The sequence below is a fragment of the Drosophila albomicans genome, chromosome 3 (genome assembly GCF_009650485.2).
Source record: "Drosophila albomicans strain 15112-1751.03 chromosome 3, ASM965048v2, whole genome shotgun sequence".
In the NCBI taxonomy this organism is placed as follows: domain Eukaryota; kingdom Metazoa; phylum Arthropoda; class Insecta; order Diptera; family Drosophilidae; genus Drosophila; species Drosophila albomicans.
Window position 1 is genome coordinate 22,880,935 of NC_047629.2, and position 24,066 is coordinate 22,905,000.

The 24,066-nt window shown below is 38.5% G+C and overlaps 7 protein-coding genes across 7 annotated transcripts; 4 read left to right on the top strand and 3 right to left on the bottom strand.

The window, feature by feature from the left end:
• Nucleotides 1–9,968: 9,968 nt before the first annotated feature.
• Nucleotides 9,969–11,721, bottom strand: LOC117566560 (uncharacterized). The gene is made up of 3 exons (XM_034246102.2): nt 11,621–11,721; nt 10,981–11,145; nt 9,969–10,919 (listed from the first exon to the last, which is right to left on the bottom strand). Exons 1-3 carry the CDS (start codon nt 11,651–11,653, stop codon nt 10,764–10,766), a joined length of 354 nt encoding a protein of 117 aa, XP_034101993.1. The 5' UTR covers nt 11,654–11,721; the 3' UTR covers nt 9,969–10,763.
• Nucleotides 11,722–13,418: 1,697 nt separating this feature from the next.
• LOC117567167 (uncharacterized) lies at nt 13,419–14,954 on the top strand. The gene is made up of 3 exons (XM_034246980.2): nt 13,419–13,557; nt 14,346–14,431; nt 14,513–14,954. The coding sequence occupies exons 1-3, from the start codon at nt 13,528–13,530 to the stop codon at nt 14,628–14,630; spliced, it is 234 nt and encodes a 77-aa protein (XP_034102871.1). The 5' UTR covers nt 13,419–13,527; the 3' UTR covers nt 14,631–14,954.
• A 158-nt stretch (nt 14,955–15,112) lies between these two features.
• On the top strand, nt 15,113–15,576 carry LOC117567166 (U6 snRNA-associated Sm-like protein LSm6). The gene is made up of 2 exons (XM_034246979.2): nt 15,113–15,295; nt 15,352–15,576. The coding sequence occupies exons 1-2, from the start codon at nt 15,205–15,207 to the stop codon at nt 15,498–15,500; spliced, it is 240 nt and encodes a 79-aa protein (XP_034102870.1). The 5' UTR covers nt 15,113–15,204; the 3' UTR covers nt 15,501–15,576.
• On the bottom strand, nt 15,561–16,443 carry LOC117567165 (uncharacterized). Its single transcript, XM_034246978.2, has 2 exons — nt 16,027–16,443; nt 15,561–15,953 (listed from the first exon to the last, which is right to left on the bottom strand). Exons 1-2 carry the CDS (start codon nt 16,060–16,062, stop codon nt 15,561–15,563), a joined length of 429 nt encoding a protein of 142 aa, XP_034102869.1. The 5' UTR covers nt 16,063–16,443.
• A 94-nt stretch (nt 16,444–16,537) lies between these two features.
• On the bottom strand, nt 16,538–18,641 carry LOC117567163 (charged multivesicular body protein 4b). Its single transcript, XM_034246977.2, has 4 exons — nt 18,330–18,641; nt 17,631–17,808; nt 17,289–17,575; nt 16,538–16,972 (listed from the first exon to the last, which is right to left on the bottom strand). The coding sequence occupies exons 1-4, from the start codon at nt 18,505–18,507 to the stop codon at nt 16,932–16,934; spliced, it is 684 nt and encodes a 227-aa protein (XP_034102868.1). The 5' UTR covers nt 18,508–18,641; the 3' UTR covers nt 16,538–16,931.
• Nucleotides 18,642–18,969: 328 nt separating this feature from the next.
• LOC117567162 (pre-mRNA-splicing factor 38) lies at nt 18,970–20,112 on the top strand. Its single transcript, XM_034246975.2, has one exon. It carries the CDS (start codon nt 19,015–19,017, stop codon nt 20,059–20,061), a length of 1,047 nt encoding a protein of 348 aa, XP_034102866.1. The 5' UTR covers nt 18,970–19,014; the 3' UTR covers nt 20,062–20,112.
• Nucleotides 20,113–20,552: 440 nt separating this feature from the next.
• Nucleotides 20,553–24,061, top strand: LOC117567161 (proton-coupled folate transporter). Its single transcript, XM_034246974.2, has 7 exons — nt 20,553–21,157; nt 21,221–21,333; nt 22,125–22,275; nt 22,345–22,528; nt 22,602–23,251; nt 23,311–23,467; nt 23,528–24,061. The coding sequence occupies exons 1-7, from the start codon at nt 20,929–20,931 to the stop codon at nt 23,589–23,591; spliced, it is 1,548 nt and encodes a 515-aa protein (XP_034102865.1). The 5' UTR covers nt 20,553–20,928; the 3' UTR covers nt 23,592–24,061.
• Nucleotides 24,062–24,066: the final 5 nt, after the last annotated feature.

The window sequence follows — 24,066 nt, forward strand, 5'->3', positions numbered from 1 at the left end:
CCTTTTAATAAGGTTAACTGCGACGACGACGATGACGATGACGATGACGACCCACAACACCCACTACAACAATAGCCAAGGGTGTGTATAGGTGTGCATAGTGTGGGGGAAGGAGAGGCTGCTTCTAAGTCGTGCAAGAGAGAGAGAAGGAGAGCATGAAAGAGAGAGAGAGATAGAAAGAGAGAGCTGCTGCTGCTGCTGGCAACATTTTTCTTAACCATTAAATCTAATATATCAAAGTAATAAAACGAATTTCACAGTCTCTATGTGTATATGTGTGTGTGTTGGGGTGTGTGTTGGGGTGTGTGTTGGTGTGTGTATGTGTGTGTATTTCCCCCCTGCTCTAAAATATAATCCAACTAAAAACTTTTCGTCTACTTAACGTCTGCCTTCTATTGTCTGCCGGATGTTGAGCTGAATCGCAGCTTCAGCATCGTCGAGCTTCTTCGCAACTTGTTGTTGTTCTTGTTCTTGTTTGTTGCTGGTGTTGTTACTCTCATTGTTGTTGCTGCTTCTGCTTCTACTGTTGCTGCTTCTGATGCTGCTGCTGCTGTTGCTGCTGCTGCTGCTGCTGGAGTTTAGAGGGTTCATTACAGGGCGCATGGGGTTTTCAATTTTCGTTTTTTTCCCTTTGATTTCGAGGCACACTGCATTGTGAGAACCGGGACGGGGTTAAGCTGAGGCTGACATTCTGCTGAGGTTTGCAATTGACTTCTTAATTAGAAAGTTCAACAATAAATGTCAGAGTAATATAAATAAAGTTTGATATCAAGATAGTACAAGAGAATTATACGAAATTATTCAATTACGTTTATTCCAAAAGAAAAATATAAAACTAAAATTGATTCTATGACAAATTAATAACAATTTATGGTATTACACGTAGACTATAGAATAATTGTAGAATATTATTATTATTATTTTTTTTTTTCTAAAATTCAATAATTTTAGATCAATAAATTACAAGAAAGGTATGATAAAGTATTCAATTTAAAATATTTTTATACTAAACTAATAAAAGTAAAAAACTGAGATATGCAGTTGACTTCTCAATCATCAATTAATGCGACAGGAAGACAACCAAACTAAAGTATAACAAATCTTTCAAATACTATAAATTCTACATCTAAATAAAGCAGGTTCAGATTAAATTGCTACATTTTAGTAAAAGCCTTAAAAAATAATATAGAATAAAAATATGAAACCATAATGAATCATTAGTCCTTACAACTTCACTTATGTTTCTGTTTTACACATTGATTCACTTTTTAAATAAATTGGCAGAAAATTCAATTTTATTTTAGTAAAAATGACGAGCACACACAAATTTTAAAATATTTTTTTTTTTTTTTAAAGTTATTATCTTACACTTAAGTTTATAAAAATCGTTAATTCATATTTAACAACATTTTTAAATTTATTCAGCTTAATTTATGATATTTTTAAAAATATTTTTCTTTTAAAAATATAAAAGTTTTTAACATAATATTCTTCAGAAGAAAAGAGAAACAATAATAAAAACTACATTAAATCTTTTCTCAAACAACTTCATTTATATATTTTTTTCTCAAAATATCTTTTTGTAATTACAAAACAAAAGTAAATTATTATATACTGAAAATAATTAAAAGATAGATGCTTAAATATTTGGTTAGTTAATAAGTAAACTTTATCCTACATTTCATACTTTTTTGTTTCCTACATTTTTAAATTTGATTTATAATTTAGTCAGTTATTAAATCAACTATTTCTCTCTAATTACTTAACAAATAAAACTAGTTTTTTAATTTTTGTTAATTATTGGATCACCCTGTATTTTGGTTTGTGGCGACATCAAATGGTAATCAGAAATAGTTTTGGCCAAGTAGCTGGCATTTGTAGGCAGGAGAATTTAATATGTACCAATAAGTGAGCAGCTGTTGGCCAGGCCAACAACCACAGCACACAGACAGACAGAGAGAGGAAGGGGAAAGGGAGGGAGAGGGAGAGTGAGAGCGGGAGAGATGCGATGAAATTATTCAATATCCTTTTGCTGCTTGTGGCCGTAATCAAACACAAGGGGCAGCAAGCAGCATTCACCAAGAAGCAGTTGGCAGATGAGTGAAACCAAGCGCTTGTTTGACATTTAGTTTCATAATTTAATATTCAGTCAAGGCACAGCAGGGAATGGCATAGAAATAGAGATGGAGCTATAGATGGAGCTTGAGATGGGCAGACACTAAATGAAAGCTTCCGTTGGCCAAGACGGAAAAGGGATCTAAACCAACCACAGACCGCATATATAAATATCCCAGTCACAAGTTGTGTCTTGCCATTTTTCGGTTTGACAATATTGAAACGTTTATTATGCCCAGCGGCGGGTGGGCATGGAAAAAAAAAGGGATAGAGTCGTGGAGTGTTTCATAGTTAAGTAGCAGGATATGCGGAAGTGCAGAGCAGACTGAGAGACGCGTTGGCAAAAAGATCCAGATAGATAGATAGAGTAATCTTCCTATTTAGCTACTGCACAGTTCCAAGTAAGACATTCGCATATGCTGCAAATTGACACCTTTTTATGGGCAAATTAAAACACACATATGACAATGAAGAGAATTTCGAGCAAAGATAAGCGTTAAATAGGTCACATGAGCTGCCATGAGCTGTGCTCACACACACTTGAAAGCCTTTCGCCGACAACTAGTTCCAGATAATTATGTATGCGTTTTCTTGGGCGTCAACAGATTGGCCAGTTTCTGTGGTGTCCAAGTCAGTCGGCACATGTGAGAGACGAGAGGCAGAGATAGAGAGGCTGGATTCGTGGCGAGTACGAGTATGTGAAAGGAATTCATAAGAATTACCTGTGCCATTGTTGTGCACTTGAATTACATAAAAATTGAGCAGCCGAACAATGGGCTGAAATGGACAAATGACCAAATGGCCAAATGGCTACTGTCGTTTTTGTAGCCAGGACTCTCTAACAAAAGGACTTGAGAAATATGCAAAAATGTAGCCAAACAAACAAACAAACTGAACTCAACTCAACTCAACTCAACTGAGAAATGGCAACACAATAAGGCGCTTGAGAATCGCCTTTGCCCTTTGATGGCGTCCTTACACACAGCCATATGTGTGTGTGTGTGTGGATGTGTGGGCGTGGCACGCCCTGCGAACAAACAACAATTGTAATCACACACCTTTTGTGGCCCGCGTGTGAAGCGTGCCCCAGGAAAAAAGCCTCTTCTCTCCTTGCCTTTCTTTTCCTTCCACATTCCACACAAAAAGACATAAGAAATTTCTGTGAAAATTATATAGTTGAGTTGGAGGATTGCCAGATTGCTGGATTGCTGCATTGCTGCATTGCTGGATTGGAATTGAGTTTTCGGTGAGATTGGGAGATTGGCAAATGGACAATTGAGAAATCAATTCACACACTAGCCAAAGTGCAAATGAATTTCTGATGAGACTCATCAGGACTCATCATAAATGCTTGTTGCTGTACTGCTTATTGCAGCCACACACACACCAAACACACACCCCACACACACTCACACACACACATTTTGCACTCGTTCGGGAAACTTGTTCAAAAATTTCATTAAAAACGGTTTTCATTGTTATTGTTGCTGCTGTTGCTGTTGCTGCAGCATAATGTGCGCATAATAAAATAAAAAGTGCACCACAGACACCACAGCATCACTCGGCCCCGCCCCCTTTCCCCATCCCTCTGCCCCCCACCCTCTCATTCTTCTTTACAGACGGAAATGTAACACACAATTGGCACCCAAAAACAAAAAAAAAAGGAAGAGTAAAGAAAAAAACTTGGCAAAAGCAAAAAATTTTTAATATACCATGCAAAATTGCATTCAATTGCGTCTGTCTGTGCATATGTGAGCTTGTATTAGTGTGAGTGTGAGTTTGCACAAGTGCTGTAAATTTCCTTATTTGCCCCGCCACCAACGAGAGGAGCAGCAGAGCAGCCCCAAAAAATACAAATACAACGACGTCGTCGTCGTCGTAATACAACAAAAAAAGCAAAGACGATGATAAACTTGCACACAATTTAACTCAAACAAAAACGTTGCAGAAATGAAATTTGTTACTTTTTTGTTGTGTTTATTTATAACAATTGCGTTTAAAACCGCTTAAATTTTCAGCATGTGCAAATAAGTCGGCATTTTTATTCATTTATGCAATGGACGACGGGCCACGCCTCCCGTCCTTCATTCTCCCCCCGCCCCCAGAAAACCAACAGCAAGTGCAATTTCTCGTTTAGCTGTTTTTCAGTTTTTTGGGTCTGTTTGACTTTTGGGCCCTCTCGCCACGAAAATGAAAACTAAATGCAATAAACGTTTGCGCCTAAAAGCTGCAACAAAAAATCAACGTCAGAGATTAGCACATATGCAAGACAGCAACCACATGCGATAGATATGTGTGTACATGTGTGTATCTCTCTCTCTCACTCTCTTTTTGTGTGCTCTTTTTTCGTTACCAGTTTAGCGTTCATTTAATCTTTGTCTGCTGCAGTTGTGTCTGTTGCTCGCATCGCTCTATTCTTTTTTTTTTGGGATGTCGCTTTCGCTTTGTTCTGCATTTAGCAGCGCCGCAATTTTGCGTTGCATACTTTTGTGCGTCACTTTTTATTCGTTACTCTTTACTCTTGGGCACTGCCAGCTGCGCAATTGTAATGAAATTTTTTCGCCAGTTGTTTTTTTTTTTTGCTGTGTGTGTGTCCCAAAAAATAGTCATAAAAATTTGGCAAGCAAATGGCAAAAATCGAACAGCGGAACGTTTGCAAAATTTCATTTCAACGCAATTTGCCTGTAATTGTTTGGAAAACTGTGGTTGGTTTGTTGTTGCCATTGCACACAGCCTACATACCCATACACACATACACAGACACAGACACAGGCCCAATCTCAGTGTATGATGCGAAAGCGTTCGTCAGGCTCTCATCTTTTGGGGGTGGTGACATGCTTTGTTTGTTTTGATTTTATTACAAAACGCTTTGGTTTCGCAATTAAGGTTGCTGCGGTCACGTTTGGTCGACGACTCTTCGTCACTAGTTTGATTAGCGGGGGGAACCTTGTACAAATGCAAGTAACTGCATTACATAAACTCTTTTGCATAACTTACGAGTACGAGCTAGTGACAAAAAGATTTCTATAGCGTGCTTTTCGGCGCTGCAATTGAGCGAATATAAACGATATTGAACTGAACAGTAAATAAAGTTTGTTGCCTTAAGTCTTGGTAGTGTAATAACCTTTGGATTTATCAAATTATAGAAAAGGTTTGCCCTCTTGGCTAACTTGTTAGTCGCACAGCTTAACGCAATACCACTGAGAGTTAGCTGTCTAAAGAAGTATCCTTTTCAAAGGCGTTGTGTGTGTGGGCAGCCAACTCTTGCTCTACCCGTTTGACACATTCACAAAACCAAAACGTTGAAATGACAAAAAATAACATGACCGCAGGCAACGCGTTTAGTTGAGGGATGCGAATGCGGATGCGAAAGCTAAAGCAAGAACTTGGTTGAATACTTTTTTTTTTATTCTGTCAGTTTCGGGTTTGGAGTCACCCTCGAGTTGTAGTTGCTCAATGGATGTCATCGTCTGGCATCCGCCTTCTCTCGCCTCGGTCTGTCGTCTATATTGACACAACATGCCAATTTTGGCTTGGCAGGTGACGGCCTTGTGGCTGCGGCTTTTGCGGGTGCCACAAATAAAAAAAAAAGAACGTGGAGAGTAATGTGGGAGGTGGCGTTGCCATATCAACTGACAAAATAATTAATTTTATTCGAGTTCTTTTTAGAGCGAGATAGACAGAGAGAGTGAAGGAAGGGGAGATACTCTAAGATCTGTGTGGGAGTTTCAGCATTTGCTTTGAGAGGACACGCAATGCATACGCAATTAAATGCGCCTTACGCAACGTGTAAAAAAAAGGCGATGGCTGAGAAATGAAAGTGGCAACACTTTGGATAAACGGGGCGTATACGCAACACGCCCACTTGGAAGTCGCAGTTTCAGGCTGAGTTGTAATTAGTTTGCGTCACAAGTTCGTTTTTTTTTTCTTGTGTGTGCTTTTCTTTTCGCTACTTTACGATGAGTATGCTCCTCTCTTTCTCCCTCTCTTTCTAACTCACTGGTTAGCGTTTCCTTGCCTTAACGTATTTTATTGAATTTTCTTTTCATTTGTTTGTTGATTTTTGGGATTTGCCGCATTTCGTATGCACAACGGATAAGCTAAAGGGCCAAACGAAGGGACGCTAGACAAATCTCTTTGCTCTCACTGTCTCCCTCTCTCTCTCTCTCTCTCTCTCTATCTCTTACACACACTTTCTTGTGCTCTCTTTCTATCTCTGCTTGGTCGCCTGTTTTTCCAATAAATTACTTTGTAATCAAGTGAATTCGAGTGCAAAGCAGACGAACTGTGACGTGGGAGCGGGGGCAGGAAAGAGATGCGGAAATGTTGCAATGACTTTTCAAATGATGACTATAATTTGCAGCAGTTAGTCAGAGAGAGATGTCAGTAGAGAGCGAAAGAGAAAGAGAGAAGAAAGATTTTGCAGTAGAAGCTAATAAATGCGAATCTAAAATTTTGTTAAGGATATCACGCTTATTTCCATTTCCGCTTAACAAAGATATGTAAATGCGAGAGTCAAAATAGACTCAAGATGTACAAATAGAGATTCTGTAATAAAAATACAGATATCGAACATTATCTTTAGATCATAACCACTCTAAATAAAAATATTATATGTACTACTATATATAATGTATGACAATAATAATAATAATAATAATAATAATAATAATAATAATAATAATAATAATAATAATAATAATAATAATAATAATAATAATAATAATAATAATAATAATAATAATAATAATAATAATAATAATAATAATAATAATAATAATAATAATAATAATAATAATAATAATAATAATAATAATAATAATAATAATAATAATAATAATAATAATAATATTAATGCCAAGCAATTTTATTGATAATTGTGTAGATCCCTTTTCTAGCCAATCGATAAATGCGCTCAGTCGAATTTAAGCCTTTTATATAGCATGTGTGCTGCGACCATATTGTGGCTAATACGCTTAACAAAGCCAAAAAATCAGAAGAGGAAAGCAGCAGCAACAACAATTCCAGTAAAAGAGTTTGCATTATGCATTAGTCGAGGACGATGGCATAGTTGCCTTAATGCATGCCAGCAGTCAAGTTATCGAATGAATTTAGCTGCCTGATGGCTGATGGCTTGGCATGCAAGGACTTGCAAGGATGTGGCATGACTCATAATTGCGAGAATAAAATTAAAAGTGGACACAAAACAAAACAAAACAAAATGAAACGAAGATGAACTCAACTAACTGTCAGTGGCAGATGCGGGCGCAATGATAGAATTAAAATTGGACTGCAAGGATTGTAATTACCCTCAAATCATAATAAAGGCGAAAAAGGCACAAGGATATGCGCCCGCAGAGAAGGAGTGCTGCAAGAGCTGAGACTGAGACTGATGCTGAAGCCACGTTGTTTTCTGCTCATTTTAATGAAATAAAATAAATGCTGCGAACAGAAGCAGTTCGAGGAGGTTGGAGAGTGGAGTGGGGAGAGGGGAGAGGGGAGAGGGGAAGAGGGGCAACAGCAGCAGGTCGCCGGCATGAGCCACAAGGACAAAAGCCAGTTGACATTATGGCTATGTTTATGGCATTGTTTGTGTGCCAACAGTGTTCTCAGTGTGTCTGGCTCTCCCTCTCTCTTACTCTCTTTCTCTCTCTCTGTCCCTCTCTTTCTTTTTCCCCCGTGTGTGCTGTTGATATTATATTACATTTTATAAATTACATTTTCTGCGCAGAGCTACTAATGCAAAATGTGAAAAAGGCCAACGTTGATTTGCCATTTTGGCTCAGCTCAGAGCTCAACTGCGACGCTGCCTTTCAGTTGCATGCCGCTGTTGCATGCAGCCTGCCATTTTTGCTGTGTGGCATGTTGCTGTTGCCGCTGTACATTAGCCTGTCGCCTGCAGCGAGGAGTCCTTGGCTTGAGTTTGACTTCAATTGCGCTACGGAAATGCATTAAGAAATTCAACTTTGGCCCCCAGTCCCCTCACTTCTCCTCTCCTCTCCTCTTCAGGTGTAGCTTGCCAATAAGCTGCAACAAAATGCTGAGAATGCTTTTAATAGGCACTTGCATAATGCCAATACCCAACGTTCTTCCTACTCCCATTCCTCTTTTCATATTGTGGCTTATTTTAAGTGATTTGCGCAACTGGACAAATGGTTGGCAAAATTCATTGTCGCTGCTTTTGGCCTAATGCAATGTCTAGCCAGGGAATATAAAACAAACATAATGCATAATCCATTTGATGTGCCAAACCCACAAAAGCAACTAAAAACAAAATGTTTGTGATGCATTATCAACAGGTTTTGAGTCCATTTTTGTCGTCAATTTATTTCAAAATTATCAAAAATAGCATGAATGTTTTGACTCTTTAATTTATTTATGACTTTATTGTATTTATTATTGTTGAATATTTATTTTATTGCATTTATTATTATTATATATTGTTAATAACTCATTTATTTAAATCACCTCATTAATTCCAACACAAATCTTTTAGTTGGATTTTAATTTCAGTTTGATTTTCGCTTTTCCCCCCGTTTCCTCCCTCCTTCCTTTTGAACTCAACGAAACTCAACCCATAAATTTGTGCTGTTTCATTTTTATGACAAATAATCCGCTTTCACAGCAATTGATGTCAGAGTAGAATCGGTACAAAATGAAAGTTAATACCCAACAACGGGCCAATTGATTGAAGCCCATTGATAAGCCATCAACAGCAACTACCTGTGATAGGCAACAGCATTTTTTTGTTGTTGTCGATTTTTATTAAATATTTTATTTGATGTCGCTGTTGATAACGCGCTGATCATTAGCAATCCCCACCCACCCACACATGTATCTCTCGTACCTGCCATATCATTATGATTGTATTACACATATTTTGCTTTAATAAAATTCTATCGCTCTTTCACATTTCCCTTTATCCCTTTTTGCCTTTGCCTTTTGATTGGCTTCGAATTGCTGTTTTATTTTCGGGTTCTGAAAGTTGTCTATTTTTGGTATTTGATGCTTGTTGCATTAGCATTAGGCTTTAAATTGATTTTGCCTTTTGCTTCAGCTGCTCAATTGTTTGTCTTATCAGCTGACTGTTTGATTTTCTCGTGTATTCAATTAGTGTCATAAACTGCGCCCCAACAAACAAATGTTAATTCACACGGGTGTTGTCTGTTTTCCTTCTTATCGCCAAAGTGTTTACAATGCGCTATTAACAGTTTATTAAACAATTTTATGGTGCATTACGCATACGTCGCATGTGCCGCCAAGCGGTTTCCTCTTCTTTCTTGCGACCGATTTACACTTGTAATTTATGCATTTCCGCTCGCTCCGCTGTCCCATTCAGTGTAACTCGCATTTACCTTTGCCAAATTGTGCGTAATTTCATTTATTTGATGCAGTTTGGCAGCACGCACGCCAGTTAATTTCCGCTTGCAATAACTCATTGCCCATTGTCGAGTTAATCTCGCAGTTTTGCGATGTTCCGATTTACGATTTCTTTGACAGTTTTCGTAAGGTTACTGTTCCCTATATTTATTTACTTTTTGTCACTTAGATTGGCAATTGATTATTATACACAAAATGAAGACAAATATTATTAGAATACACTAGATTCAATGAAAGACAAACAATGTCTAAATTATTGTTTAGTCGAGTGCAAACGTAAATTAATCTTTTATATAAAGATTAGCTTAAGATAGCTCTTTTCATATAAATATTGAGATTTATTGAATCTTTTCCATTCATGTCTTATTAAGGTACTTATTATATAAATAAAATAAATAAAACTCTTTTCATACTTATTTTCAAGCATAACATATTAAATATTTATTAAATACTTACATCTACATATAACATTTGTTAAATTCTTGAAAAGGAAAGCTTAATCGGTAGAGAACAAAATATTTCCATCTAATGCCTTTTTTAGTGATGCATCAATAATTATAATTAATATGTATGCAAATACATATGTATATGTATTTCTCACTCTTGCTAAAGAATAAATCCTTAATTACTTTCAACTCATTTCATTTGCGAAATTGCAACTGCAAGCGGATTATGGAATGTGTGTTCGAAATTCGAATTACCTGCAATTGTGCGCAATTTATTTGTAGCCTACTTATCGGTGTTGTCAGTTATTCTCTTGTCCTGCTCACACGCACACATACACAATGCACTGATTGCAGGCAAAGGGAGACTGTTGCCAACTGCGCGTTGCCAGTTGCCAGTTGCGAGTGAAATTGGCTTCAATTATGCGCAGTATTATGAAATTATAAAAGTAGCTGCTTTTGCTTTCGCTTTGGCGAAATGTAATTGCCGCAATTTGCAGTTGCAATCTGCAGTTGGCAGTCGCTAATAACGTTTATTAAAACCACAACAACACACGATGCTTCTCTCCTCCTCTTCTCAACCCGTCTCTTTCCCCATTGACTCAAGTGCCATTAACAATAAGCCTGGCAGTTGAATGATGCATGAATACATATGTGTAACGTTGGCAAATTATGCAAATCCTTGTGAAGCACATTAATGACAATTAATCGCAGCAAATTAAAATGATGACAATGCGCTAGATATGCATCCACAAGCATCTAGGATTTACTATATTCTTCCTACCTACCTCTCTACCTCCCTCTCCTCCCTCCCCAGTGTCTACCTTATAAACTAGGCGGCTCGGCGGGAAAGTTGATAAAGTGTTCGCCATTGAGACGTCCCACATCGCGCTCCTGCTGCTGCTGGCGACGCTCCTCGTGGTAACCATCGAGTCCCACGCCAATGCTCTCTATGAATTTCGCAGAACGATAACCGTTTTTCTGTGAATTGAAAAATATTTCTAAAAAGTTGTTAAACTCTAGTTAAATGTTTAAAGTGCACCTCGTAGTAAATGGCACGCGCCTTCTTCGCTCCCTCGGGATCGAAATTCCAGTTGGTCCGCTCGTGAATTACTGGTTCACCTGCCACATTGTTCTGCAACGTCTCCGTGATGAAACGGATAATAAAACCATCAGTGGACTGACTGCCAAGCAGCAGAAATAGGCACTGCAAGAGGAAAATGCCGTCGTTTTAAATATTTATGTTGCATACTTTTAGGCGACACATGAATTGAATTGGAATCAACTAGTTTATAATTCCGCCTAAAAGTATGCATCACAAAATTCATACGAATTTCACCGTAATTCATTTTAATTTTAACAATTTTGAAAATTTTTGTGGTGATTTTTAATTATATATTATTGGGCAATTAAGAATATGCATTTATTTATTTGTATTATAATATATTTGATCATATTTGATCAGTTAAGCACATTTGTTGGAATTACTAAACATTGATCTTGAAACACTTTTAAAATTATTGCACATTGCCATTAGTTTTCCTTGTACTATTATTTGCTTGTTTTTTTATTGGTTGGTTTTGCGATTCACATCATAGATTAAATATTTGCTGTACACTTTAAAAAAACCCATTTCACAAATGTTTTCATGTTTTGCAAATGACTTGAACTTTCTCACTTACGATGAATAAAAACACAAATCTCATTTGCAACATTTTCTACACTTATTGTTATATCTCGCCGTTTCGATTTGTTCGTGGAGCCCGCAACCCGCACAACTCACTGGACCATTGATCACTAAAAACCAAATCGCAAAGTTGCATAAAACCCAGCCAAGCGCCAACCGACGTAAAAAAAAAATATTTTTAAAAATACATACATGGAAAAACATAAAAGAAATACTCGTACTTCTTGTTCAGCGAAACGCCACAAACTCTGAGAAGTTACAAAACTATGCGAATAGCAAACACAGAGTAAAGCAGACAGAGAGAGAGAGAGAGAGAGAGAGAGGGAGAGAGCGGTGAAGTTGCCGTTGAGGAAATATCGAATATCTCTCGGCACAACAATAGACCCTAATAGATTGAAAATGTTGCAAGAGCCCTAAAACGTGATCAGTGACATTTTAATGAGCTTCGCTTTGAACTCGAGCTTTGAGCTTCGACCTTGAGAGTACATAAAAAAAAAAACTATAATCTTCAAGTATGAACATGCCATCCACTGTTTGCATTTTCGTATCGTTTGAATGTCATATTTTAATGACTGCGCCGAAATTGTGTTAATCACAGACGGAACTAAGTGCGACAAAGGTTGTCGCCACCTGTCTCAGGAAAACATACAAGTAGGAAAGCTGCTGTAGAGTCAGCTCGAGAGCGAGATACTCATTAATACAAAATATAAAAAAATAAAATAAATATGTGTGAATCCAATACACGATATTCATTCTATAAAATTATTGCATTTACTAAAAAGTTTATAGTTCGATTGTAATGAAACTCTTAGAAACCATTTTAAGTATAATTATAATTATGAGTACTAAAACTCAAGTATTTATCTCACAATTAGGAGCATATTATTAATTTGTAAAGATGATCTCCATATAAGTCTAAGCCCAGATGAGCTCTGTAATTTTAAATCTAGCGTGAATAATATCCCTCAGCCCTTTGAGTATCAGGCATTAAAGCAAATCAAATACAATTTGCGAGTTGTCGTGCCTTTTAGCCGGGCCATGAAGAAAGCACGCAAGACTGCCAATGGAAAATGGCACAAGATGAAGAGAAGAGAAAGAGACAAAGCGACAATGATAAACTGGTTGGGCGTATTATTGTTGCAGAAGTTACATAATGTCTTGATCATCATCAACATTGAATGAAGTCAAGTCATCCACTTGAGGCGAAACCAGAAAATGAAAGACATCCACAATGACAACACGACAGCAATAAACAATAACAATAACAACAACAACGACAACTATCAAGCACTCTAGTATTTTGGCCTCGATTCCGATATATTTTTGCGCAGCAATGCAGCGTCCAACAGCTGTGCGATGGCGCTCTTAAACTCCCACTCTCTCTCGCTCTCTCTCTTCATTCACCTCTTTTAACTACTTACGTGCTTTGCCTCACGTTGCCCCCATACACTTTAGCTGACAAGTTTGCGCTTGCAAAAGAAACCAATTTAACAAAAGCCTATTGAGATTTCCGGCATTGAAATGCCAGTCGGGAAGCGATGCAACATTAACATTAGCTCAGGTGTTACTTAACAGACAGGACTTTCACTTTCATTAGACGCTGTTAAACGTACGCAAAAGTTCTGCAAATCTTGCAAGCCAGATCAATTGTTGTTGTGTGTAATGGTAATGTTGCTGCAGACTGCAGCTCAAGCCGAGCTTTCATGCTGTGCTATGAGCGCAGAGCTTTCGCTGTAAGCTTTTGTGCTCTTCAGCATTGCGTTGGCTTAGCTGGAATTCAGTTACCAAAGCAAACGCGTGCGGCAAACAACGCGAACTACGCAGCGAAGCAGTAAAAAAAAAAACGACGAAAACTTTAAACCGTTAGCGTTTTAAACCACAATAGAAATTCAATTCGAAGCCATGGCAAATTTGTTTACATTGCTGTTGCCCGTAAGTCTGACAAGTGGCTGCAGCATTTCACTCGCAAGCATTTTTTTTTTTGTTGACCCCCTCAATTAACATGACCAACGCAAAAGTCGCACGTCCGTCGTCTGCTCTGGGCGTCCGTTGACACAATTTCCGTGCTGCGCCTGCGCGAAAGTCGCACCAAAAAGAAAAGTGTCCAACACAACGGCGGCGTCGCCGTGACTGGAATTCTCAATGTTGGAACTCTCTTGTTGTCTATCTTCGTCTACGTCGTCGTCGTCGTCGTTGTCGTTGCCGTTGTCTTCGACACATTTTGTGAATTGATGTCGTGCCAAATTTGTAATCCGCTTGTTGTTTTAGCCCTCTTGAGAGACCTTGAAATGTGCTCATTGCCCAATTCCGCAATGATCGCAACACGATTTGTTGCTCTTCGCCTCTCACTTCCTCACACTTGCGCGCTCTCACTCTCTCTCTCCCTCTCTATCTCTCTCTGAGTATGTTGACCAATTTAAGCGGCAGCGAATTGTGTCATAATCTCAAAGCTGTGCTCAAGCGCAGCACTTGTTTGTTGTGGTAATTGTTGTTGTTGCTCTCTGCATTGCATAACGATGGCAATAACCGATGTTGCTGTTGCTGTTGTTGTTGCTTTTACTTGATTTCAACTCATGCAAAACTTCGCAAGTCGTGCATTCATTATAATTACATATTTATCTACCTGACACACTGAACTAATGAGCCGGCATTACTTTTGATTTTACATGCACATGCCTCATAATCTCTAAAATGGCCAAAATCTAATTTATATTTTGCAGCTCATTTTGCTTATTATCGCTTTTGTTGCGAACACTTCGTATGCCGCGCTTGAACCAAAAGCCCCCAACTTCCAATACTTTGAAAGGTAAGAAAACTTCCATAATATTTCCGCCATATGCATAATTCTGTCTAATTACATTTCTCATACTCTCTTCCTGAAACCCAGACCCAAATATCGCTATCCATACTATGATGAAAATGGCAAAGGAAAGCTGCTCTATGGATTCGGTGGCCCTGAGCTATATCAATACAAGACCTATACACCATTGGAAGGCATCCATTAAGCAGAATTAGCATTAATATTTGTAATTAATTTATATATTTTATGATTGCCTGCGTAAACTTCTGTTCTACCAGTTCAATTAAGGGCGAAGAGCATAGTAGCCAGTGTTAATTGTAATTACTAGTTACCTATATAATAATATATCCTAAAATATTTTAAACCCAAACGCATTTTCAAAGCTTGCGCCAAATGGCATGATTTGTACTACTTCTCGCCGCTAGATGGCGAATTGAAACATTAACGGTTTAATGTGAATGGCAAATATAGCAAGAAATCGATTTGCATTTATAATATATTTCTTATTAGCTTGAATAAGAGCTACGATTAGGAAGTAAATAAATATATTGACTTTTAAAAGCAATATTAAATAAATAACAAAATATAAATAAAAATTAATGAATTTTTTAAGTGTTACCAAGTTATAAAGTGCATGGTATTTTTTGGTAGATTTTTCGATGTAATATATATTTCGATATCCTAATTGTGGTCACACTGAAAAACTTCACGCACATCATTTAGTAGTGTTTGGCTGTAATTAAAAGTTGAAATATTAATTGAACAATCAAAAACACAAAATGTCACGCAAGGAAGCTCTGTCACAGTTCATCAACCAAATCCATGGCCGCCCAGTTGCCGTTAAGCTAAACAACGGCGTGGATTATCGAGGTAAAGAGAAAACATGTTACCGGCTTGTCCGACTTCTGACTTCGTTAATTTTCCAGGAGTTTTGGCTTGTCTGGATGGCTACATGAACATTGCATTGGATCAGACGGAGGAATACGTTAATGGTCAACTGAAGAATAAATATGGTGATGCATTTATACGCGGCAACAATGTGCTCTATATATCCACCCAAAAACGAAGAGTGTAGTTTTAGGATCTTAAGTTTATTTCATAAATTACACAAACACAACTCACTTTTCTAAATAAATCAACTTCGATAGTAACTTGTGCCATATTCGTAGGGAATGGCACCAAAGTGTCGCAATTGCTTAAGCGAGTAACCAGAGCCGAGGGCCGCGATTAAACGCTCGCCGCGCCGTCCAAATTTTCGTTCGTAAGTTGGACGCCAGGCGCGTCCAAAGTGTGGATCGAAGGGAATTTCGCTGGGCTGTTGGAACGGCGAATTACCCAGAAACAGACGCTCTATGTAATCCAATACGGCTTTCTTCTTCTGAAAGTGCACCAATATGGGATTGGCTTGAGCTCCTGTGCGTGGATCCTGCGATGCGAGATTCTTAAAGTATTCAAAGTTCACCAGATCGACGTTGGAGAAGTCAAAGCCCTCGTAAAGCGTTGCACGCGACGCCGGTATTTGCAGGCACTGTTAACGGAATGCACAAGGTTAAGTTCGATGCTTTTGGAATGAGGTGGACTTTAGTTAATTGCACATTTACCATTAATGCGACTGCAATTAAGACGTATTTGCCCATTGCAATTGCTTTGAATTTAGCTAATTGATGTGAACCTGGTCAAGACTAGCAGCAAAAGCACCTACTCGCTTCCTCACACGAAATTCAACTGATTTGAATAAATTCGGCCAGTAGTATTGTATTGTGGACAGTTGTCCCAACGATTTGCCATCTGTTTTCCACTCTTGTATTTTGTTGTAATCACATTGCCGAATTACTCAATCTTGCCAAGCCAAGCAGCCAAATGAAACACGCACCATCAACTGGGCAACTGGTGACAACCTGGGCTAATTAATTGATATGCATGACGCGACCCACTCAACCAAAATGCCCACTGTGCGACATCGCTTCGCTGCAGCTGTGACAACTTTTCTCTCTCTCTTGCTCTCCCTCTCTATTTTTATTGAGGCACCTCTTTGATCAGTTGCTTATCTGATGTTTGTTAATGAATCTCGTTTGTCTCCACGCGTAGCTTGCAACAAAACAAAGATGCAACTGCATAAAGCCATTATATTTAATTTATTTTAAATATCGTTTTTTGTTTCGTTGTGTTGCCGCAACAGCAAAGGAAAATAAAATAATAGAATATGCGCAATATTGTGTTTGTTTTTTTGTTAATAACGGTGTTCTATGTGTGTGACGTGTTGTGTGGCCTGCTGACTATTTTCTTTTATTTTGTTATTATTAATATTTATAAAATCACATTGCTATTTTGAATAATACGCATGTACCATGATATTTGTTTTCTTTTTCGCAAAAACCAGAGCTTTTGCATTTTCCAAATGACATTTGATTTCCTTAATCCATTCTTCAATTGCAAACAAAAGAAATTGTTCAAAATGAAACTAGCAAAATAAAACAATGAGGGGGAGGAGATTTCAATAGCGTTTTTAGTTGGCCCATTGCAGCAATTGCTTGACATCTGGATCATCTGTAAGCAAATTAAAAACATTAATCATTAAAATATATATTACACAAATTACTTCAAAGCACTTAACATATATAAAACACTGCGATTCATTTATAAGGATATGAAGTACACTTTTGCCAATATTAAATAATGATTAATAATAGGAAATGTATTAAACAACTTGAAATTAATCATTATTCATAAGTATAAAATAACAAGTTTTGTAATTACTTGTTAGACTGGGATTTTTTGATTGTAGCATAACAATCGTTGTTTGATTACCAATACTATTGATATTTGGATAAATGCATTTAAAACACATCTTTAATAAACTCACCATCGTCGGCCAGTGCAGCTGCTGCAGGTGGCGCCTTTTTCTTCTCCTTGGCCTTCTCGGGCAAGTCTTCGGATGGCGCTTCTGGCAACGTGGGCGTTGGCTCTGGGATACCAATAATCTCTTTATCAAAGTTCTCTTGCTCCAACTCATCGAGTTCCCGCTCGAGATCCTCGTCATCCAGATCGGCGCCAAAGGCAACGGGATTGGAAATGGCATCGGAGATTTCCTTGGCCACATCTTGTTGTTCGGCAATATCGTCCATCATGTCATGCACCTTGTCCACATCCCTGCAATGCATCGATCAGTAAGAAAGAACTAAAATGTATATTATGCTTTACTCACATGTGTTGATGAGCATGTTTCAGGGCGTCGGCGGCATTCTTCATCGTGGTCAAGACGGCAGTGTTTGTATTGGCGCTCTCCAAAGCCTCACGTTGCATCTCAATGGTGGACAGCGTGCCATCGATTTGCTGTAGTTGCTTCTCCAAACGCTTCTTCTTTTTGAGCGCTTGCAAAGCAACTGCAAGTAAAATGCAAGATTAGCAAAATGCGGGCGAAATTGTTAAAGTAAACAAAACAAAATGTGATGACAAATTTTGTTAGCTCAATTAATCGATGTATGTGCGCCCAATTGAATTTAATGATTGCTCTACGAATTGCTTGATAATGTGAATTATGTTTATATTACGTTCTTTTTTTGTTAGTAGCAAAATGCGAGTTGCGTTTCCCGGGGCAAGGAGGAGTCATCATGGTATGCGGATGTTTAGTTAAAAAGAAAGGCGAAGAAATACAGATAATTGTTGTGTTTAACTACTTTTTCTTTTAAGTCTTTTATCTCTAGCATGGTAATGGGGATTTTTCTTTTTTTGGAAACTAACGCAACAAAAACAATAACAAAGCAACACAAGAAATGAGTCATAGCGACGTTCAATCAACCTGCTGATTATCACAGTCTACAATCTATGATTTAAGACCATCATCCATTCAATGCACTAGACAAACTCACCAAATTTTGTGGTTGGTCTTGATGCAAGCACATACCTCTTTTGTTTTTGGATGCATTTTTGCGTGCTGTATTCAACTCCTCTTCAATTTTTGACTCGAGAAACTCCTGTTTCTTCATAAGCATGTTCTCTGTCTCTCGCAGCTTTTGTATCGCCTCGCCTGTCGTCGGCGCCACCTCCTTTTTTCCACCAAACATTTTGCCAAAGAAACTCATTTTGTTTTCTGGTTTTTCCACAAGCTCAACTTGCCCGAATTCCACTTATTTTAAGATTTTTCCTAATTGCGTTTTGTCTCCTACACGAAGTCTGGTGTTTTTGTCTATGGACGAGTGTGCGTCATCGTGTTATCGAAAAAATGTATCGTCTGCATCCCAAAAATAACTGATTTGCAAAACGATAAGCATGCAAGTGGGCAGCTCTGATTAATCGATTTCTATAATGTTTTCAATTTATAAATGTAAACAAAAAAAAAATATATATATATAAATACTTCTACTCATGATTTCAAATTAGTTGAAAGCATAGTAAAATCAATAGATCTATTTTTATTCTTACTTCTATTTACTTGTAAAATGAAGGTAATTACATGATCTGACCGCAAAAAATGCCATTTTTGCCATTAATCATCGATAATTTAAAAATTTTCTAAACATCGATAGCAGTGGCCATCGGTATATGTACACCTCTAGGTCGAAAGCAATGATTGAAAACAAAACATAAAAATGGCAAATCGCACGGTAAAAGAAGCAAAAAACGTGCACGGCACGAATCCGCAGTATCTAATTGAAAAGATTATACGCTCCCGCATCTACGACTCCAAATATTGGAAGGAACAATGTTTTGCCCTTACCGCTGAGCTGCTCGTAGACAAAGCGATGGAGCTACGTTTTGTTGGCGGCGTTTATGGCGGCAACATTCGGCCCACACAATTCTTGTGCCTCACATTGAAGATGCTGCAGATACAGCCGGAAAAGGACATTGTGGTGGAATTCATCAAGAACGAAGAATTCAAATATGTGCGCGCCCTGGGCGCCTTCTATTTGCGACTTACGGGAGCGGCCATCGATTGCTACAAATATCTTGAGCCGCTTTACATTGACAATCGCAAGTTGCGGCGACAGAATCGCGCCGGACAGTTCGAGATCGTGTATATGGACGAGTATATAGACGAGTTGTTACGGAATGATCGTGTCTGCGACATTATACTCCCGCGCATACAAAAGCGTTCGATTCTTGAGGAAAACAACGAGCTGGAGCCCAAGGTGTCGGTGCTGGATGAAGATCTGGATGATGAGGTACCCAGCGACGAGGAAGCCAAAGATGCGGACGACAAAGACTCGAATAGTCGGCAAAAGAATAGTGCAACAACTGCAATTCGACGACCGCGACGAGGTCGCTCTAAATCCAAGTCACGTAGTCGAGAGCGGGACAGAGATCGACGTGCTGGAGCCAGCGGCAACGCTCGCTCCAGAGATTATTATGACGACCTGGAGGAATACGATCGACAGCGCAATCGAGTGCGCAACAGGGACACGCAGAACAGCGGCAGCAATGGCTACACTGATGACTACGAGCGTCGAAACTCTGGCCGCAATGAGAATAGACAAGAGCGGGACAGACGGGATCGAGACCGTGAGCGAGAGCGGGAACGTGATCGACATGGTGAAAGAGAAAGGGAACGAGATCGGGAACGTGATCGGGATCGTGGCAATCGATACGAGCATCGCGAACGGGACACGCGCAGCGAGCGCGAACGTCGACGTTACTAAAAATGAACTTTTAGTTATAAGTTTTACAAAACATTAAAAGAAAGAGTATAAAATGTGGCGACTTGTCTACTATCTTAAGGATTGGGAGTGCAGAGAACTTAAGGCGACTTCTTAATTTATGTAGCTCTGAAAATAAAGATTGCTGATTCTTTAACTATATACCATAATACTCCCTACATGGGTACTTACCAGAGTGACCATGAGGTAAGCAGTCTCGAAAAATTTTAACAACATTAAAGTTGAGAAAAAAGAGCAGTTAATATGCGAATCACATTCAAAAATTAAAGGACTAAACGAAATTGAAATGTAGAGTTGGTTCTTTAGTGAGTAGTGTGTTCATCTGTCGCGAACTAGTGTTCGATACTACAGACTTGTGTTGACGCGACAAGTGGAACTTTTGCGTTTCATTAGCAGATAGAAGAAGAGAATTACTCAAAATGGCATGATAAACAATATCAGCTGTTGCGGTCAACTGTGGAAAGCTTTGTGTTTAGAAAGTTTCAAAAGCGCAAAAAGTTATTGTGCATTACTGAGCTACAATTTTATTAACTAAGCAGCAATGCGAGGAGTATAAACAGTAACGGAATTCAAGTATTATTAAGCTAAATTACACACACACACACACACACACAGATAAAATAAACCAGTGGAAGTGGACGCGTCAGCGTCGCATATTGTAAAGAGCGTTTATTGTTTTTAGTGACTGCGTTGAGCTCGACGCGCACAGATTATGCGATAAAAGTTCGAGTTATGGCAAAAACAACATCAGAATGAGTTGCTAGTTTCTTTGTCTACAAAATAATCAAACATTACTGTTTCAAATCGAACTTCTAATATTTTTGGAAACAAAAACGCGAAATCACCAAAATGAGTCGATCCGATGAAGCGCATTTGGTGAGCGATAACGAAGATGAGGAGTTTGTCTCCAACGATACACCACGGCTCCTGGATGCCGCCCACTCAGGACCAGAAGCAGATCTTAATCCCGCAAATGCAGCTGCAACTCCTGAAGACAACAGCTCAGGATTAGGCCCGGCCAAATGGTTTATACTGGAGCCAGCAGTTTTCTTCATATTCATGGCCCGCAGTTTGATTGGTAAGCTTCTAATGCTAATGAGCAACTTTTATTGCGGGTACATTGGAATATTACTGATTTTAGGGGCGGTTATACAGAATCAGATACTGTACCAGACCTGTGTCACTATCATGCACTACAATGAATCGGACTGCGAGCCGCTGCTGGGCAACGATCGTGGCTCTGAAGCTACCAAAGTGAGTAAATAAATAATGACGATTATACAATTATTATATATATGTATATAATATATATTATATGAATGGGTAGACTATATGCAAAAATGTGTTATCGTTATACGGTTTAATCACTGCGAAGGACGCATTAAAAGCAAAAAGTTTCTCGCTGTATTTTATATTTTATAATTCTTATTCCAGCATCCCATTAGCACGACATCATAAAGTTTATAAATATCGCCTGCTTAATTCAATTGTGACCCAATTATGTAGGAATCAATCATTCATGATTATTCATTATTGATAATTTTAGTTTTAGCTAGAGTTTTGTAAAATCTAATTTCTACCTTATATTTTTAGAATATTTCCAAAATGAGATATTTTCTTATTCTTATAAGCACTGGTTTCAGTTCTCTACTTATATTAGATCATCGTCCAGTACTTGACATGTTTATTTCAATTTAATTATATGCGGGCGCTTCACTTGAAGATGCGTTGTAAGGCATAACTATTAAACAACGAATACATTAAAAATCAATTGTCCAAGCTGATAAGACAATTCGCCAGAGCTAAAGCATATCATAAGTGGAACACCGTTTATTGTGCGAGTTTCTTATCAGTGTCCCAAAGTAATGCAAATGTTTTATGACTAATTGTGAAGCTTATCACACAAATCAATGAAGGGAATTTCGTGTTTAGCACGGACATGAATGATTCATATGTAAAATGTGCATACCCAAAACAACACCTTTAAAAACAGTTGTATACTTTTTGTCATATAATTGATAAACAATATGAATTACATTTTACAGAAACTGGAAGTTAAGGTGCAATCTTATTCGGCTGATATAACGATGGCAATTTCTTTACTGGAAAGTATTATACCCGCATTCGTTAGCCTTTTCATTGGTCCATGGTCGGATAAGTTTGGACGTCGTCCGATTTTGTTAACTGTGTTTACAGGTGAGTTAAAGTCATTAACTTAACTTATTAACTAGTGTATAATATTGTATTAATATCTTGTGTTTTCAGGCTATGTTGCTGGTGCAACGATTCTAATTGGCATTGCGGAGGTGACGACGTTCAGGAACATAAGTCCATGGTGGTTCCTGCTGCCCTCCGTGCCGTCCGTTTTAAGTGGTGGCACCTGTGCGCTTATTACCGGCATTTATTGCTACATCTCGGATGTGGCGAATGAAAAAAGACGCGCAGTGCGGTAAGCTGAGTCAATTAAGAGTTACTCATTTCAAATCTTCATCGTAATTTTGTGGTTTTCTATATTTGTTTAGCATGGTGCTCAATGAAGCATCCCTCTGCACGGGCTTGATGGTTGGTAATGTGGCAAGTGGTTATATATATGCTTTTACTGGCTCGGTTATTCTCTTTGCCATTGCTGCGGGATTAATGCTTCTGGGATTGATTTATGTGGTCTTTCTGGTGCCGGAGAGCTTGCCACCAGAGCAGATGCATCACGGATCAAAAATACGCGAGTTCTTCCGCTTTAGCCTTGTCAAAGATCTGGTGCGCACCTGTTTGCTGCCCCGCGCTTACTTCGATCGAGCCATCATCTGGCTAACGATGATTGCTCTCACCATTAGCATCTTCGACATGGAGGGCGAGAATACGGTGAGCGTGCTCTTTATGCGCGAACAATTCAACTGGACCATCAAGGAGATTAGCCAGTTCAATGCCGCACGCATTATCATTCAAATTGTGGGCAGCGTGGCAGGCATGTTTGTGCTACGACGAGTGCTGCGCGTGTCCACTGTCGGCATTGCGATGCTGGCCCTCGCTGCTTGCGTTCTCGAGAGCACCGTGAGGGCAACGGCCACGGTACCGATAGAGATGTATGTTGGCATGACGCTGGGCATGATGCGTGGCGTCCTCGGTCCTATGTGTCGAGCGATACTTTCGCATGTGGCACCAGCTACAGATGTTGGTAAGTATTAACCGAAAACTGTGGTCACTTCATTTTGATGCATTTTTTCTGCTAAATAGGCAAAATATTCGCGTTGACTACATCCATGGAAATGGTGTCACCTTTGGTAGCTGCGCCACTTTATACGGCTGTCTACAAAGCGACTGTTGGCTCTTATCCGGGTGCATTCAACTTCATCAGCGCCGGCATGGCATTTCTCTGCTACATTCTAATGGCGTAAGTAGCTTAAATTGAATAATATTGATTGAAATTTGTTAATCTATTCTTTGCTTGCAGCATCATCTTTGGCATTGTCAAGTCGATGGGCAGTGGCAGCCCCTATAAACAGATTGGCAGCTAATCGAAGAGAGAGAATTAGTTACCTTGGCTGCTGGGGCTTAGTTCAATTTTATCTACCTTACAGACAATTAATGGACTCCATTTGCTTAAAATATGTGATGTCTAGACACATTTTTAAAAGACGATCAGTTTGATATTCCACAAGTATTATCGTGGTAAATAACTGTTTTTTTATATGTACATATATAAATATTTGTTGAACACAAGATTTTATAAATCAATTTTTTGTGAATGTACTCGAAATTGTGATTGTGATTGTTTGTCAATACTTTTTTATTAACTGCCGTTGCAACTGACAATATTAGAAGTACACTGATTGCTGAGACCAATAAATCTGTAAATATCAATACCGAAAATTAACGAACAGTATATCAAAATAAAAATACATATAAGATCTCATGAACTGATAGTTTAACGCAGTTGAGAGTTCCCCGTTTGCCACCACCTTTGAAAATAAATAGTCTTAAAAATGGAAT